This window comes from Rhinopithecus bieti, unplaced genomic scaffold (assembly GCF_001698545.2).
Source record: "Rhinopithecus bieti isolate Rb0 unplaced genomic scaffold, ASM169854v2 scaffold_18745, whole genome shotgun sequence".
Taxonomy (NCBI): Eukaryota; Metazoa; Chordata; class Mammalia; order Primates; family Cercopithecidae; genus Rhinopithecus; species Rhinopithecus bieti.
Window position 1 is genome coordinate 518,709 of NW_016809332.1, and position 17,545 is coordinate 536,253.

A 17,545-nucleotide genomic window follows, 5' to 3' on the forward strand; every position below is an offset into this window, starting at 1 on the left:
GTGAGACTTATCCATGACCATGAAAACAGTATGGGGGAAACCACTCCCATGATTCAATTATCTCCATCTGCCCTGCTCTTGACACATGGGGATTATTATAATTTAAGGTGAGAATTGGGTGGGGACACAGCCAAACCATATCACCGTTCATCTCCCATTCTTCCCTTTCTCTCACCAAGACCGTTGTTTGATTCCACTTCCTGGACTTTCTTGAAATCATTCCACTCCATCCTTTGGCCCCCCTCATCTCATTAATATCCATCACCTTTACTGGGGCTTAAAAACTTGTGATTTTTCTAAAACAGAAATTTGATTATGATCTTTTCTTTTTCTTTTTTGTTTTTTTTGTTTGAGACAGAGTCTCGCTCTGTGACCCAGGCTGGAGTGCAGTGGCTCTATCTCAGCTCACTGCAAGCTCTGCCTCCCGGGTTCACGCCATTCTTCTGCCTCAGTCTCCCAAGTAGCTGGGACTACAGGCACCTGCCACCACGCCCGGCTAATTTTTTGTATTTTTAGTAGAGACTGGGTTTCACCATGTTAGTCAGGATGGTCTCGATTTCCTGACCTTGTGATCTACCCGCCTCAGCCTCCCAAAGTGCTGGGATTACAGGCATGAGGATTATGATCTTTTCTTAAAAACAGTTTTCTCTATTCCATCTATTTTGGAAAAAATTGATAATTTCCAAATTCACTGAAAGATGTACAAGACTTTATGAACTGATCTTTAACTGACCTTCGAGCCACATCACTTGTCATTCTCTCCCTATGCCTTCCACTTATGCTGTACTGAAGGACTGATCATGCTTTTTCTTGCTTTTATGGTTTTGCATCTGACATTCCCTCTCTATTTTCCCTCCTGTCTACCTGCCTAACATGTACTTGTATTTCAAGATTTTGCTCAACAGTGTCATCTCTAAGAAAATTTTTCTAACATTTCTCCTGACCCTCTATGCTGTTTACTTTTTCTTTTTTTTTCTTTCGTTCTTTTTTTTTTTTTTTTTTTTTTTTGAGATAGTGTATTGTCCTGCTACCCAGGCTGGAGTGCAGTGGCACAATCACAGCCCAGTGCAGCCTTAACCTCTTGAGCTCAAGCCATCCTTCCACCTCAGCCACCTGAGTAGCTGGGACTACAGGCGTGTGCCACCCCATTTGACTAATTTTTGTATTTTTTTGTAGGATGGGGTCTTGCAATGTTGCCCAGGCTGGTCTCAAACTCCTGGTCTCAAGTCATCCTCTGGCCTCAGCTTCCTAAAGTGCTGGGATTATAGGCATGAGCCGCTGTTCCAAGCCTGTGTAGCTTTGTCTCTTGTCATAACACACATCACACTGCTTTGTGACTGGCCTCTGACTTCTTATATTTCAATTCTGCTTCTTGAAGGTAAGGGCTATCTTTAATTTTGTAACCACAGCCTAGCACAACATTTGACACATAATTAATTACACAACTGTCATGTGGTTCTGTAACTTCTTATATTCTTTTCAAAAGCTTGAGCAGTCATTTCATTTTTTACATGAAATTCTTAAAGCAACCAAAGCTCACAAATATTGGAATCTCACTTTTATGAGCAATATATGCCAGAATTGGGGTTATCTTTCGGAGCAGAAGTGTCCACTCCATACTGAAAAGAATATAGAATTAGAAATAGTATATAGAACTAAGTTCTGCCTATTTTGTTTATTCTGCTTAAAATTTCCTGCCAAAAACCAGAGAATCCATCTTGGAACCTGGTTTTCTTACTTTAAATTTGGTGAGAACTTTGGAAGAGAAGTTAAAGAAGGTGTCAAAAGTTAATTTCCCTTGCTATAAATGATATTTCCTTTAAAATGTATTTAGACCATAGGAGGAACAGGCATTTTCCCTCCCCTTTGTCCCTGCAAATTTCTTGACTGGCTATCACGGCTCATAGTATGTAATTGTTTCCTGAAAAGTCCTATTTTTCTTTTCCTTTGTTCCTGTTGTCCTATATTAGGGTTTAATAAACTTGCTATCCTGTTCTTAGGGTCAATTGCAAGCAATATTTTATCAAACCAAATTCTGCTTTTTTAACTTAATGACCTCTATAGGCTCCCTAGAGACACTGCAAGTAAAGCTAATGAATTCTCTTTTTACTATTAGATCTTATATTTCTGTAAACTATTAAAACTAGCTGTTATAAAACAACAAATTAAATGCCACTGATTTTCTTGTTTTTAGGGGTTCCTTCAGGATTCACAAGTACTATCGGGTCAGAAAATCTGGGAGAATGATAGTTTACTTATTGGTGAAACTGCTATATTATCGTCTTTGGTTAAGCTGGAGTAGACCTTAGTTTGAAAGTAAACTACATAAAATGAAGGCCACTATTTTAGGTGGATGCCTGGTAGTACCTATCAGTATACCCTTGCTTCCTTATGGAGCTCTCTTTTTTGTAATTCGTTTAATGAGGTCCTTTGATTCCTTGGTTATCAAGTGAAGATATTCTTTTTTGACTCAAAATATATTTATAAAATTAATTTTATAAATAGTGGATATTAGAGTTTAAAAGAATGTATTTTGAATGGAGACGAATATCAATATTTTGCAACCTCAATAAATTGTAGTAAATCGTAACAATTATTTTCTTCCGAAAGTGTAATTGTCTTGAGGACGAGATATCTTTGTATTCTCATTAACCATAGGAGTACATTGGTAGCTTATGTTCGGTTGTTGGTTAAATGAATGAATTGAGCCATGCCTGTAGGACTGAATAGCTGCTAATGCCATCTATCATTTCTGTTTATAGGTACTACTGTTTAAAGATACCTTCTCAGCAAATCTATGATAAAAAATATAGGTAACAGAAGAAATAACTGTTATCTGTCAAGCGACAAGCTTTTAATGTCAGAATGGCTCACCTAAAGCGACTAGTAAAATTACACATTAAAAGACATTACCATAAAAAGTTCTGGAAGCTTGGTGCAGTAGTTTTTTTCTTTATTATAGTTTTGGTTTTAATGCAAAGAGAAGTAAGTGTTCAATATTCCAAAGAGGAATCAAGGATGGAAAGAAACATAAAAAACAAAAACAAGATGTTAGATTTAATGCTAGAAGCTGTAAACAATATTAAGGATGCAATGCCAAAAATGCAAATAGGAGCACCTGTCAGGCAAAACATTGATGTTGGTGAGAGACCTTGTTTGCAAGGATATTATACAGCAGCAGAATTGAAGCCTGTTCTTGACCGTCCACCTCAGGATTCAAATGCACCTGGTGCTTCTGGTAAAGCATTCAAGACAACCAATTTAAGTGTTGAAGAGCAAAAGGAAAAGGAACGTGGGGAAGCTAAACACTGTTTTAATGCTTTCGCAAGTGACAGGATTTCTTTGCACCGAGATCTTGGACCAGACACTCGACCTCCTGAGTATGTTGAAGAATATTTATTGTTTATTCTTTATCATCAGGCTTTGCAGGGGACAGAAGGGTGAGCTAAGGAAGTTGCCTGTTCTTTAGCTACTCTAAGGCAGAAAATCAGCAAATACTGTTTGTTTAACCTGTTGTATTTATTTTTTGCTTATAATGATTGAGGCTACATATCCCTATTTATGCTTGGTGAGGCAGTACAGATATGAAAATTATTAGCTTGGAAATTAGAAAACTGATTTCTATATCTGACTGCTTTCCACAAGGAAATCCTTTATTCCTAAATACCGTAGCTTTCTCGTCTATTTAGGGGGAATTATTGGACAATTTTTATGGGAAATGCAGAAGGTAGAAGAATTGTTTCCATTTCTCTGTGTATTTCTTTAGAATACAAATGTTTAAAAAAATGCCAAGATTTTGGAACCGTTGGATAATATTTTATAGATTTGTAAACCAATTCACAGTCTTTGTGATTACTTTGACTCAAAGTCTTTAAGTACCTAATTATATTTCAGAATGCCCTATTTTTTGTGAACAATCCCGAGTAGCTGGAATTACAGGCACCTGCCACCGCAGCTGGCTAACTTTTTGTATTTTTAGTAGAAACGGGGTTTCACCATGTTGGCCAGGGTGGTCTTGAGCTCCTGACCTCAGGTGATCCGCCTGCCTTGGCCTCCCAAAGTGCTGGGAGTACAGGCGTGAGCCACTGCGCCCGGCCCGCCCTCAGCAGATTATTCATTCTTCTTCTTCTTATTATTATTGCTATTATTATTTTGAGATGGAGTCTTTCTCTGTCACTGAGGCTGGAGTGCAGTGGTGTGATCTCGGCTCACTGCAACCTCTGCCTCCCGGGTTCAAGCGCTTCTCCAGCGTCAGCTCCCGAGTAGCTAGGACTACAGGCATGCGGCACCACATCTGGCTAATTTTTGTATTTTTAATAGAGATGGGGTTTCACCATGTTGGCCAGGCTGGAGTGCAATGGCACAGATCTCCGCTCACTGCAACCTCCGCCTCCCAGGTTCAAGCGATTATCCAGCGTCAGGCTCCCGAGTAGCTGGGACCACAGGCACACAGCACCCTGTCCGGCTAATTTTTGTAATTTTAAGAGAGACGGGGTTTCACCATGTTGGCCAGGCTGGTCTCAAACTCCTGACCTCAAGTGATCCTCCCACCTCAGCCTCCCAAAGTGCTGGGATTACAGGCGTGAGTCACTGCACCCAGCCCCTCAGTAGATTTTTAAGTGTACAAGATAGGCCAGGTTCGGTGGCTCACACCTGTAATCCCAGCACTTTGGGAGGTCGAGGAGGGCAGATCATCTGAGGTCAGGAGTTCGAAACCAGCCTGGCCAATATGGTGAAACTCCATCTCTTTTAAAAATACAAAAATTAGCTGGACAGGGTGCTGTGTGCCTGTGGTCCCAGCTACTTGAGAGCCTGACGCTGGAGAATCGCTTGAACCTGGGAGGCGGAGGTTGCAGTGAGCAGAGATCTGTGCCATTGCATTCCAGCCTGGGCGACAAGAATGAAACTCCATCTCCAAAAAAAAAAAAAAAAAAAAAAAAAAAAAGAGTACAAGATAAGCAAACTGGAAGCAAACAATGCCTATGTATTTTGCTTTGCTTTCTGGATATTAGAGAATTACATTTGGCAGTGAACTTGAAGATAACTTTTGGTCTATTGTTTCACTGAGGTTTTTCTAGATTTAGGATTATCAATACCGGATCCAACTATATGAGTCCCTTAACATTGAAACTGTGTAACTTAGATTTCTGTTGAGCTATTCTAGTCTGATTGATTTTTATTCTTTTGACATGACAATCAGTGACAGCTCAAAATGAACTTTTTTCTCCCAATATAGCATTAAGAAGCTGCAATAATTTTTCAATAGTGTTAATCACTAAGTAAGTGAAAAACAAGTAAGCACATTAACAACATTTTCGGTTGGAGTTGGAGATTTAATTATTTCTTACTTTGGACAGGGTTTGTACAGGTGGTAAAGATTTGTTTTTTGACTTCATGATCCACCCGCCTTGGCCTCCCGAAGTGCTGGGATTAAAGGCATGAGCCACCGCGCCTGGCCTGGCCAACATGGTGAAACCTCATCTCTACTAAAAATACATAAATTAGCTGGGCGTGGTGATGTGCGCCTGTAGTCCCAGCTACTTGGGAGGCTGAGGCAGGAGAATCGCTTGAACCCGGGAGGCGGAGGTTGCAGTGAGCCAAGATTGCACCATTGCACTCCAGCCTTGTGACAGAGCAAGACTCTGTCTCAAAAAAAAAAAAAAAGTTTTGTTTTGTACTTCGAATGTAGCCAGTATCAGCAAATAACACGTTTTCTGAAGAACTGCTAATGTTTTCCATGCTCATTAGAAATATAGATCTAGTTTCTTCCAAAGCCAGATGGTCATGTGACTGATAATTTAGGCATGTTTCTATGTGCCAGGTTTTTCAAATGGTTTGACTGGAATGATACAGTCGCTTTGGCAAGTTATTCTAATTGCACTATTTTAAATGTGTAAAATAATTTTCAAAGCATACATTTGACATGTTAATTGTTTCAAAATGAATGGAGTTTATGAAATTATATTGTGAAATTTTATTACTTATATTAATGATATAACATGACATCTTTACTTGATATTGGTAATTGTCAGTTAAGCAAATAAATCCTAGTTTAAACTGATGGAAACCTTTGCAAGATTAAAGTGATAACATTTTACTAGTATGAATTTTGTGAAATTTTACACTTTAAATCTTCAAAACCATTTTATAATTATTGATTAATACTATATTACTTACTTACTTAACACATAGGCAAATAAGAGGTAAGGAAAAAAAACCCACCCCTTATCTTAAACTAGAATTTCAGCTTTCATCCTCAAAAATGCTTAATAACTAAATCAAGAGTTCCTCTTTTTTTTTTCTTTAAAATTAATACATAGTATACAGAATTTTCGTAATTTTCTTCTTCTAGTTTATGTTTGGTTATATTTTTATGAGTTCAAAATATAAAGGCTTATATTTAGTTTTTATTTCTGTTAATTGTGGTCAAGTGTGATATATGAATAGTTTGTGTTTGAGCTTTTTTTAAATTGGTAGTTTATCAAAAATTCATTTAGAGTAAATAATTTGTTTTATTTATGAATGATGAAGGTGCTTATTTTTTCTGCCCGTGCACCTGTATCATGCTCTGAAATCATGAAGAAACTGAAGAGCAATGCCACTTTCACTCAGAACCCATCCTCTCCTTTTTCTAATCTGTTGTTGACATCTTCTCTTGATATTTTGCTCCAATCCAGCTCCTTTTTTTATCACCACAAATATTCCATTCGAAAGACTTGCTGTTAGAAAAGGGTATCAGAGACATTCCTGTTGAGGTATGACTATGAAAGTAATTAATGGGATAATTTGTGTATCTTTTTTCAGGGTGGTTTTCTCAGGCCCCTAATATCACACTGGAAGCTACAGTTTCCCCATTGGCCCTGGCAGAGCAACTGAAGGGTGTTGGGCTCTTATCTCCATGAGTAAATTTAAATAATATTAAGAAGAACATAGGTTTTACAGTAAAGCTATTTTTTCCCTTTTGATTCTGTATGCAGATTAAGTAAATTGATTCAATACGCCTAGGAAATAAGAAACCTACATTACATACTTAGGTAAATATGTAATTAAAGATGATCTTTATAAAAATGATTTAATAGGCTGGGCACAGTGGCTCACGCCTGTAATCCCAGCACTTTGGGAGGCCGAGTAGGGCAGATCACAAGGTCAGGAGATTGAGACCATCCTGGCTAACATGATAAAACCCTGTCTCTACTAAAAATACAAAAAATGAACTGGGCGTGGTAGTCCTACTTGTGGGTGCCTGTAGTCCCAGCTACTTGGGAGGCTGAGGCAGGAGAATTGCATGAACCTGGGAGGTGAAGCTTGCAGTGAGCCGAGATCACACCACTGCACTCCAGCCTGGGCAACAAAGCAAGACTCCATCAAAAAAAAAAAAAAAAAAGAAAGAAAGAAAAGAAAATTTAATAAGGTGGTACAATTTTAAAGTTGCAAATGTGAAAATGGATGATTTCTGCATGAAATAAGAAAATTTGGTTTTATTTGAGCAATTATAAGGATTTGTCATTTTTACATGCTGTCTCATTGTAGGTTATTTTCATTATTTAAGATGTTGTTTGTATTTAAAATTATATTATTGGGAATGCTATAATAACATGTTGTAATTCTTGATGTGTTGCCATCTCTGTTGGTGGACATCATCTCTGGGTGAGTGATTTGCTTGTAAAAAATTTGTTTTAATTTATTTACATTTTATATAGCATTGAGATTATATTACATAGAAGAAAACTATCATTTTTCAGTGATAAGTATTCAATAATGATAATGTTAGCAGTGGTATAGCTGTGAAATAAAATAATAAAATTTATAATTGTTTTCTACTTCTTTGACTTCTTCTAGATGTATTGAACAAAAATTTAAGCGCTGCCCTCCCCTGCCCACCACCAGCGTCATAATAGTTTTTCATAATGAAGCGTGGTCCACGTTGCTTAGAACTGTCCACAGTGTGCTCTATTCTTCACCTGCAATACTGCTGAAGGAAATCATTTTGGTGGATGATGCTAGTGTAGATGGTAAGAAAGCACGTGCAAATTAGATTGTTTCCCAAATCCATATGGTGGTATCCAAAGTCTACTTGATTATATGGTGCTCTCTCTATGCCATCTCAGAGCTTGAATATAATAGTTTGGATAGTGGGTATGCTGAATGAAATTAGAATCCAAGGATGGACATATTCAAATATTTTCAAATGCAGAAATGTATGAAACACCATTATTCATAACTGTGTAGTCCTCAATGTGAGACTGTTACTGTAAGACATAGAGGTTAAGAGCACAGACTTGAGCCTTTGAGTCAGGCTGCCTTGATTTGAATCCCAGCTGTTTTCCTAACCAACTATATGACTTGGGCAAGTTACTAAACCTCTCTGCCGTGATTTATCAGTAAAATGGGAATAATGCCATATTTCATCAAATGTATTATATGTCGTTAATTTATAAATTACTAGAGAAAACCCACAGCTAATTACACTTAACATGCCATTGATTATAAGAAATTGATTATAAGAAGAATCCAATTGTGTAGCTTAAAATTGAGGAAATACAAAACTGGTACATAACTTCTAGAGTTGTTTTAAAGTCTAAATGCATTAATATAAATAACATATCAATAAATAATATAAATGAATAGTTAAAAATCACTAAAGAGTCACCGTGTTCTACTTTATTTCATTGTTCTTAAATATTCCAATATTACTTACCAGGTTAGCCAAATTCTTTAGTACATTTACACTTAAAATTGGAAGTCAAATACTAAATTACACATTTTAAATGGAATCACAAGTCTAATTTAACAAATACTCTAACTTGTAAATTTTCAAACATCATAAGTATTTTAAATATTGTATCAAACAGATACATATTATTTCAATGATTACAAAATTTATTCCTTAATAAATCCAAGTTTGGAGTCAGATTCCTGAAGGGCAGATGTCTCATTTTATCCTTCCAGCAATGTCTTGTGATGATAAGTCCTATTATCCTCATCTTAAATAAACTGAGACACAGAAAAGGTAAAATTCCTTGCCCAAGGTCACACAGCTAAAAGTAATTGTGCTATAAAGTGAAATCAGGGGATCTGATTTCATGTAGCTTTCTGTTCTCAACCTCCCAAATAAAGGGTGTGCATGGGAGCTAAATTTAGTGTGCAGATATAAATTTACAGAAAGTTCATGTGTTGTGGGTAAGTTAAAATTTTTATTTTTACAAATTCCAACAGTGAGAGGGTATATTGAAGGAATCTGTAGTAACTCCATTTAAAATAATTCTAATCAAGAATGTTGAAATTTTTACAAGTCTCTTAAAACAGAAAATGTTTATGATTATATATTTAAGATGAGTTACAATTCTCCTTGTCTTTCTGAGAATTATATCTGAGGTAGTTAGAAGGTGTTAAAAGCTTAATCTGAGAATTATTTTGAGGTAGTTAGAAGGTGTTAAAAAGTTAATCTATCACTCTGAGATAACAGTGTTTAGATAGATTTATTTTTCCACAAGGGTTGTTCCTGCACTTACCTCTCTTATGAATGTTTAAGCTTTAAATAAGCAGCTCTCTTAACTGAGCTACTGGAGAATTGAAAAAAAGGTTATATTATCACAGATAAAGTCAAAGTCATCTGCATTTGCTTCTAAAATCTGGCAGAAGAAAACTTTTACCCCAGGATATTTATTGATTTTCTTAACATTCCCAAATCTTTTTGAGGCTATGTTTTGGGCCCACGAAGGCTGCTTGAAGAACTGCATTTTGTACTCAATAAGAAATCAAAAATGTAATTGTGAAAAGCAGGCTTAAGAAGTTGTTTCAGAATACGAACAGCTGGGCGCAGTGGCTCAACCTGTAATCTGAGCATTTTGGGAGGCTGAGGCCTGCAGATAGCTTGAGTTCAGGAGTTCTAGACCAGCCTGGGCAACATGATGAAACCCCATCTCAAAAAAAAAAAAAAAAAAAAAAAAAAAAAGAAGAATTAGCTGGGCTTGTTGGCACATGCCTGTGGTCCCAGCTACTTGGGAAGCTGAGGAGAACTGCTAGCGGCCCAGAGGCAGAGGTTGCAGTGAGTTGTGCCACTGCACTCCACCCTGGGCGACAGAGCAAGACCTTGTCTCCAAACGAAACCAAACAAACAAAAAACAACACTGGATTGACATTTGTTAATAACTCTTTTAAAACCTATGATCTCAATTTTTACTTATTACAAACCTTATCCAATTTGGGATATTGAATATCTTAAAGTATATACCCAATACTAAAATTTGCCTGGTTCATATTTTACTAAATAAAACTCCATCAGGAGACTCCAAAGCTTTCACAAATTTTTCTGCTGACTCTGTGTAGGAATCGTCCCAAAATGCTATAGCCGTGGACTTTCTGACTTGTCTCAACATTTTGATCTTAAATTATTTTGATCCTTAGTTAAATATTGGAGGTCTTTTGATATTTGATATTTTCTTTAAGATTTCCAGATTTAAATACTAATATCAAAGCATTGAATATCTTTTTGACCAAATTCCATATTTTTCACTCTTATAGTCAGTCTTCTCAGACCTCTAAATGAGTCTTCTGAACAGCTAGGGTTGACTCCATTTGAAGGTTCTCACTTCCCTCCCAACATATTATATTTATTGATAGGAAGTGTACAGAATAAGTATGTGTTACAGTGTTATGTGTTACAGTAGTGATCATTTGCATAGCTAGCCTTTTTCCCCAGTAAGGAGTTAAAATTTTCATTTTACTGGAAGGACACATGCAACTGTTAAGATTATGAATTTGGAAGGATCATTACTCTGTGGTTTCATTAGCTTTCATAAGCTATATATGAAAATAAACTTAGAAAGAATTAATCCTGATTTGTTTTTCCTTACAGAGTACTTACATGATAAACTAGATGAATATGTAAAACAATTTTCTATAGTAAAAATAGTCAGACAAAGAGAAAGAAAAGGTCTGATCACTGCTCGGTTGCTAGGAGCAACAGTCGCAACAGCTGAAACGCTCACATTTTTAGATGCTCACTGTAAGTATATATGTATGGTTGTAACATTTTCCCTCCCTCTCTCTCTAATTTGAAAGGTAAGGAAGCCTCTTCTTTTCTAAATGCCTAATTGCATTTTCTTTAACAGCGTTTTCAACTGGTGATTATAGCAATGACAGCCCAAGCAGATAACAGCTCAGTGGAGAAAATTCCTTTCACTTATGCAGAATTCTTACCTCCTTTGTGTTTAAGTTTCCTCAACTTTAATGTTCTCCAGTTACTAGCTGTTCCAGCCAGTTATCCTTGCCTCATTTATTTTTTCATGTTTCTTTTCTGTTTAAAAAAAAAAAAAAAGGTTTTTTTTTTCTTTGTTGTTGTTTTGTTTTTCTTGATTCCCACACTTTGAGTGAAAGCTTATTTACTGTTTAAATGTGGCGGGGCACAGTGGCTCATGCCTGTAATCCCAGCACTTTGGGAGGCCACAATGGGTGAATCACTTGAGGTCAGGAGTTCAAGATGAGCCTCGCCAGTAAGGTAAAACTCCATCTCTACTAAAAATACAAAAATTAGCCAGGCATGGTGACGTGTGCCTATAATTCCAGCTCTCAGGGAGACTGAGGAATGGGAATCACTTGAACCTGGGAGGCAGAGGTTGCATTGAGCTGAGATTGTGCCACTGCTCTCTAGCCTGGGCGGCAGAGTGACACTCCATTTCAAAATGAATGAATGAATGTAATCCACCCTATCATTAAACTTTATCCTAGTACTGCTGCTTTTTTATATTTTAGTTTTTTTCTTTTTTAATTTGCAGACTCCTTGGCATAAAAAGGAGTCTGCGAATTTTCAAAAAAACCCACAAAACCAAAATATGTTTATATATATAGTTTTTATGCCAGGTTAGGGGTGCCCCATCCCATCTTCTTTGGTATCCGTTACATAAACATTGTCAATTTTGTTTGACTTTGTTGCTGTTGGTTTTCTTTGTCCTTTAATTTTTTTCAGAGTCAAAATTTTAAAGTATTTAGAAAACATTTTTAGAGTCAATGTGTCATATGCATGCTAGTTATTACTAAAATGTCATTTAGTCCCTTGAGCTTTGAGTTTAGTGGGCTATACTCTATGAATGTCTAGCTTTGAATTGGCCAGTGCTTAGGTTATGTTTCACCCAATTACTGGTTTTGAGCACACACTGATCATTACAGAAGGGCTTTTGCATGTGCTTGGGTTGCTTCAGTTGCATCACATTCAGTTCTCTTTTAATACCAGACATTTAGAAAATGAAGAGAAGACTAAAGGTAATCCCAGAGAGGTGTTTTAAAAAGGAAAATACCATCCTCTGGTGTTTCTTCTCCTTGTTCAAAATTACAATAAGATCATACTGGACATTCTTACCCACTACCCACTGGGTGAATGTGTCTGATGGTCCTCCTGGACCGTGACTGCCAAATACTGCTTTGTGTGGAGCCCAGAATAGGACAGCACATTCATTGGCTGAACTTACTGTGTGTTATATAAAACAGCCTGGCCTGTGAGCAGGGCCTAGACCTATCACAGCATGAAATTCCTTGGCCCTCCCTTTATATTAGGTCTGGGGCAGCTTTGAATGATCCTTCTTCTCTAGTTGCTAAAATCGGAATTTATACTGACTCCTTATTTTCTCCTAAGACCCAGTCAGATAAATGAAAATTTCAATTACCGTACTTTACTCAGGGAGACACAAGTTTAAATAAATCAGAACACGTTTAGGGCCAGGTGATGTGGAACAGCAAAAAGCTACCTTTGATTCATAGGTCATTTTAACACATCATCTAAACTTTAAATACGCTAATGTTACTTTGCATCTTTTACAGAAGAAAGAAGGTCATCATCTGTAGGGAAGTTTTTCTAACTGTACTGAATCTTGTTTCACCTTTTTCATCCTACCTTGATCTCATCACAAGAAACCTTTAAGAAATCTCACCTTCTGGGAATCAATTGTACAATGTGGTGATTGTAATTCATAATAATGTAGTGTCTACTCAAAAATTGCTAAGAGTAGATCTTAAATGTTCTTAACCACCCACTCCATAAGCCGATAAGGTGATGGATATGTTAATTAGCTTGATTGTAATAATCATTTTACAATGTATACATATATAAACACTATGATACACACTGTAAATATGTAGAATTTTTATTTGTCTGTTATATCTCAATAAATCTGAGGGAGAAAGAAGTCTCCATTATATACATGTTCAAAACACAAATTGACTCTGTTATTCACATTTCTCTGTAAACCTTCACCTAAATAACTAAATAAAAAACTTCATTGTTTTTATTGAATTAGTTAAAATTCTGTTCCCTCCAGGTGAGTGTTTCTATGGTTGGTTAGAACCTCTGTTGGCCAGAATAGCTGAGAACTACACAGCTGTCGTGAGTCCAGATATTGCATCCATAGATCTGAACACGTTTGAATTCAGCAAACCTTCTCCTTATGGAAGTAACCATAACCGTGGAAATTTTGACTGGAGTCTTTCATTTGGCTGGGAGTCACTTCCTGATCATGAGAAGCAAAGAAGGAAAGATGAAACCTACCCAATTAAGTAAGATGATTGCTCTCAGAGTTTTATATTTACACCCTGTACCATACATTGAATACGTACACACTGTTTGCTTTATAGCAATTGCCTCTGAGGTAATTGATAAAGAACACACATATTCTATATAAAGAGAATCTAAAAGTCATTCATTTGTGTACTCACTTACACATGATGTTGCTGAGTAAGAGGTAGCAGTAAGTGAGCTCTTATGTCCTCCTCATCAATCATTACTTAAAAATCTTAAAGCATGATTAGGAGAAGTGTGTGCTCCAATGGGAGCAGACACGAGGTACTCCCCTCCACCCCAAAAATCTTGACTTTGAAGATAGCATTTCTAGTTTTTATTAATCTGAATAAAAGCTTTGAAAACGTGATATGGCTTTAATTTTTTTAATTTGATTCAGTTCTTAAAATATGCTTTTTTATCTTGTTTAGTTTTATACCAAAATTTGACAATGGATTATTTTCAGAACACCCACTTTTGCAGGAGGACTTTTTTCCATATCAAAAGAATATTTTGAGTATCTTGGAAGTTACGATGAAGAAATGGAAATCTGGGGAGGTGAAAATATAGAAATGTCTTTCAGAGTAAGTTTATGGAAATTAAATATTGCAGATATATTAAACAATGAAATACATTGTGTTCTAATTGGCTGGTACAGATGATTACAGATGTGCACACTCTACTTTTTGTGCTTTCTAAAACTTAATTGCTGGAAATTTTGGAATAAGAATATTTTCTTTTAATATGTAACTTAATATATTTGTTCATTGTTGCCAATGTAACAAGAGGAATCAGTTAAACTCCTGTGTCCAGGCAATAACACCAATTAATGCACTTGTAGCTACTGAATTCCAGCCAAGATAAATATAATTAAATCTAGTGCTTCAGAAAATGAGTTGATCATCAAGGGAGTTAGAATGGAAAAACATTTATGAATAATTTTAAAGGACATTGGACTTAACTGTTTGGATTGAATGAGCTGGATTTTTTCTATACATAAGTTAATATGAAAAAAGGCTTTGGGTAGACTCCGTATGTACCTTATGTATTTGATTTCATGAGTTTCATTTTCTGCAGTAACTTTATCATTCATTTTTCATCTCTTAGGCTGGAATGTAGTGGAAAAAGAACTGAACTAGGAGTTAGAAGATTTAAGTTTTGGCTCTGGCTCCATCACATACTGGCAGTGATTATCTCAGCCAAGTTTGAACTGCTTATGGCGGGGGCTTGTTTATTTATTTCAGTATTTCCAACCCCTAGCACATGTTGGGTCACAAGCACAGTTTGTTAAATTGAACGTATCACTGAGTCTTCTCATTTGTTCAAGAAAGAAAGGAGAGAAAGAGATTGTAATCACTTGCTCTACTACTAGCACATAGTATTAAATATGACTTATTTTCTGATTCTTTGCTTGGTAACTATGGCGGAGTCAATTATTAAGATATTTAAGTGAAAAGGCATTGATTTCATGATTTGCCATTTTATTTAACATTAATGCAAATAAGGGTTTTTTTGACATTTTATCTCTAAATTGGCATGAATTTTTAAATAATCATCCACTACTTTGCAAGTTCAATAGAATAGTCATTGGTGATAATAGCCATCTGGAATTGTTTTCTTGGTTACAAAATTGAATATACAAGAGGTAAATAGGGTCTGAGTCCACTTCTACCCAAGCTTAGAAGAGAAACTCTAGTTTAAGTGAAGTGACTATGTCAGTAGTTCAGACGAAGTCAAATGCGTAAGAGCCTTTAGTTTTCTGTGCATGTTAGAGAGCTTAGATAATTATTTGCAAAACAAAAGCCTGCAATTCATTTTATGAAAATCTGAAATCACCATTTTGTTAACTTACTGAAAATGCACTTCTGTTATCTTTAGTGTCTATGCCATTTAATGAAATAATTCCTTACATTTAAGAACTTAAGTTGAAATGGCAGGGGACAGAGACTATTTGTAATATTGTAATCTCTTCTTTAATTTTGTTTTTCATAATATCTTAAAGGTGAACTTAAAAGCAACAATTTGATTTTTCTAAAATACTGTAAATTTAAACAAATATCATTAATTATCAGGTATGGCAATGTGGTGGGCAGTTGGAGATTATGCCTTGCTCTGTTGTTGGACATGTTTTTCGCAGCAAAAGCCCTCATAGCTTTCCAAAAGGCACTCAGGTGATTGCTAGAAACCAAGTTCGCCTTGCAGAAGTCTGGATGGATGAATACAAGGAAATATTTTATAGGAGAAATACAGATGCAGCAAAAATTGTTAAACAAGTAAGTTAAAGCTAGGTAGTTAAATTGCAATAAAACCTATAACAAGTTCACATGTCCTTTTGCTTCAATTCATCTCAAGTACAAAACATCAAAAAATTTGAAAGTAGATTTTTAATTTTAACTCTTAAAGTACATGACTTAGGAATCCGAGTTTCCTTTTATAAGAAAAAAGCTAAATAAACTGCTTTTTAAAAATCAGGAATTCTACTTGATGTTTTTAATATGAAAGATACTTCTTTCTTTTCTTTTCTTTTTTTTTTTTTTTTTTTTATTAAAAAAAATTAAGTAGAACTGTTTTACTGGTTTTAGGAGATATAACACCTAAATAAAACACCTAAATAAAGGTTCTAAGTGACTTTTGCACTGGAGATACAGTGTCTTAATGTGGCATGAGAATAAACCAGGAGTGTCAAGCCTTTTTTTTTTTCAAGCTCTAGTTTCACTACTTACTGGAGATGTTACTTTGGCAAAGCCTTTGAGAATGTAAAATAGGGAAGGCACTTCATAGAGTGGCTGCAAGGTGACTGGACATGGAGTGCATGCTTAACATGTTGCTTTTCTCTCCTTCCGTGTTTTAAGAGATGAAATATACATCCTGCCTCTCTCCCAGAGTGGCTGCGAAATAAGGAAGTGATAAGTGCTAACAAATATATGGTACTCTTGTTATTAACCTGCCATAAATAGATTCTGTTCTGCAGAATCATGAAACCTAATATATTAGCAGTGAGTTCCAATACTCTTACTAATATTAGATAAGGTAAATTAACTAGATAGTTTAAGACCATGCTTCAGTGAATAGTACTCATCTCTTTATAGGAAATAGTGCTAATTTGCAGGGCGAGGGAAGGTGGAGTATTTATTGGGAGTCAAGGGTATCAATATTTTGACTGTTGTGGTAAAGAATGATTTGGTTACCTCTTTCGCCTTTTCTTTGGTCTCCAGTATCTCCCGGTTAGGATGCAAATTCAGAGCACTATTGAGTTAGATTGCTATCTTTTTACCCAAGTCCGTGAAGATAAATTGGGCAGATTGTGTACTGCACAATAGCACTTGGCTAAGCAGGCAAGTGGGCACTAAATGAAGCTTATGCTCTGCTTGTCCCCCACAAAGGGGCACATGAGTCAGCAAATACCTGTTTGTTACCACAGGACACATAGATCTACATGGTAAATGTAATAAGCTAGCCAGAAGTCCTAAAGACTCATACTTTTTGCTGAAATGCCTGGGTTCAGGACATCAAAGTTGGCATAAGAAAATATTTTCTTTAGTTGAACTGATAAGATTGAGTATTTACTTTTACATACATTTAGATATTACATGTACTTTTTCTCTAATATTTTGCCTGTAGGTCAGATACCTTGAGGTTTAATAATAGTTTTTTTTTTTAATTATTTTCTTAGTCCCTTAAAATAAAGGAAAATAAAATTCATTTAACTTGAAAATTGCCTTTTTATACTAAAGGTTCAGTTGGGGATATTGTTAAGAACAAGCAACATCCTGAAACTAGAAAAATTACTCCCAGTGAGTTATTTCTTGCTGGTGGTTTTCTGTGATCTCGATGGAGAAGAGATAGAAGTTGCATTGTGTATTGGCACAGTTTATCTTTACCTGATTTCTCACACCTCACTTTGCAGATCACTTTTAGGTATAAAGTTGGGACCAATTTTGGATGCGCCTACCACCATTACTTTGCTCACAACATTTTACTAGAAATCTTTGTCTT

At 35.9% G+C, this 17,545-nt stretch overlaps 1 protein-coding gene across 3 annotated transcripts in view; it reads left to right on the forward strand.

Annotated features, from left to right (window-relative positions):
• GALNT3 (polypeptide N-acetylgalactosaminyltransferase 3) overlaps nucleotides 1-17,545 on the forward strand; it is a 47,464-nt gene that overhangs the window by 22,568 nt on the left and 7,351 nt on the right. For 2 of the 3 annotated variants that reach the window (XM_017889183.1, XM_017889184.1), the window contains 6 exons: nucleotides 2,763-3,380; nucleotides 7,840-8,012; nucleotides 10,859-11,008; nucleotides 13,314-13,548; nucleotides 14,016-14,133; nucleotides 15,622-15,822. In XM_017889183.1, coding sequence (XP_017744672.1) covers nucleotides 2,866-3,380; nucleotides 7,840-8,012; nucleotides 10,859-11,008; nucleotides 13,314-13,548; nucleotides 14,016-14,133; nucleotides 15,622-15,822 — 1,392 coding nt within the window. In that variant the 5' untranslated portion in view covers nucleotides 2,763-2,865. Of the gene's footprint in view, nucleotides 1-1,204; nucleotides 1,379-2,762; nucleotides 3,381-7,839; nucleotides 8,013-10,858; nucleotides 11,009-13,313; nucleotides 13,549-14,015; nucleotides 14,134-15,621; nucleotides 15,823-17,545 lie in introns of those variants that run through there. The other variant, XM_017889185.1, reaches the window with a different exon arrangement.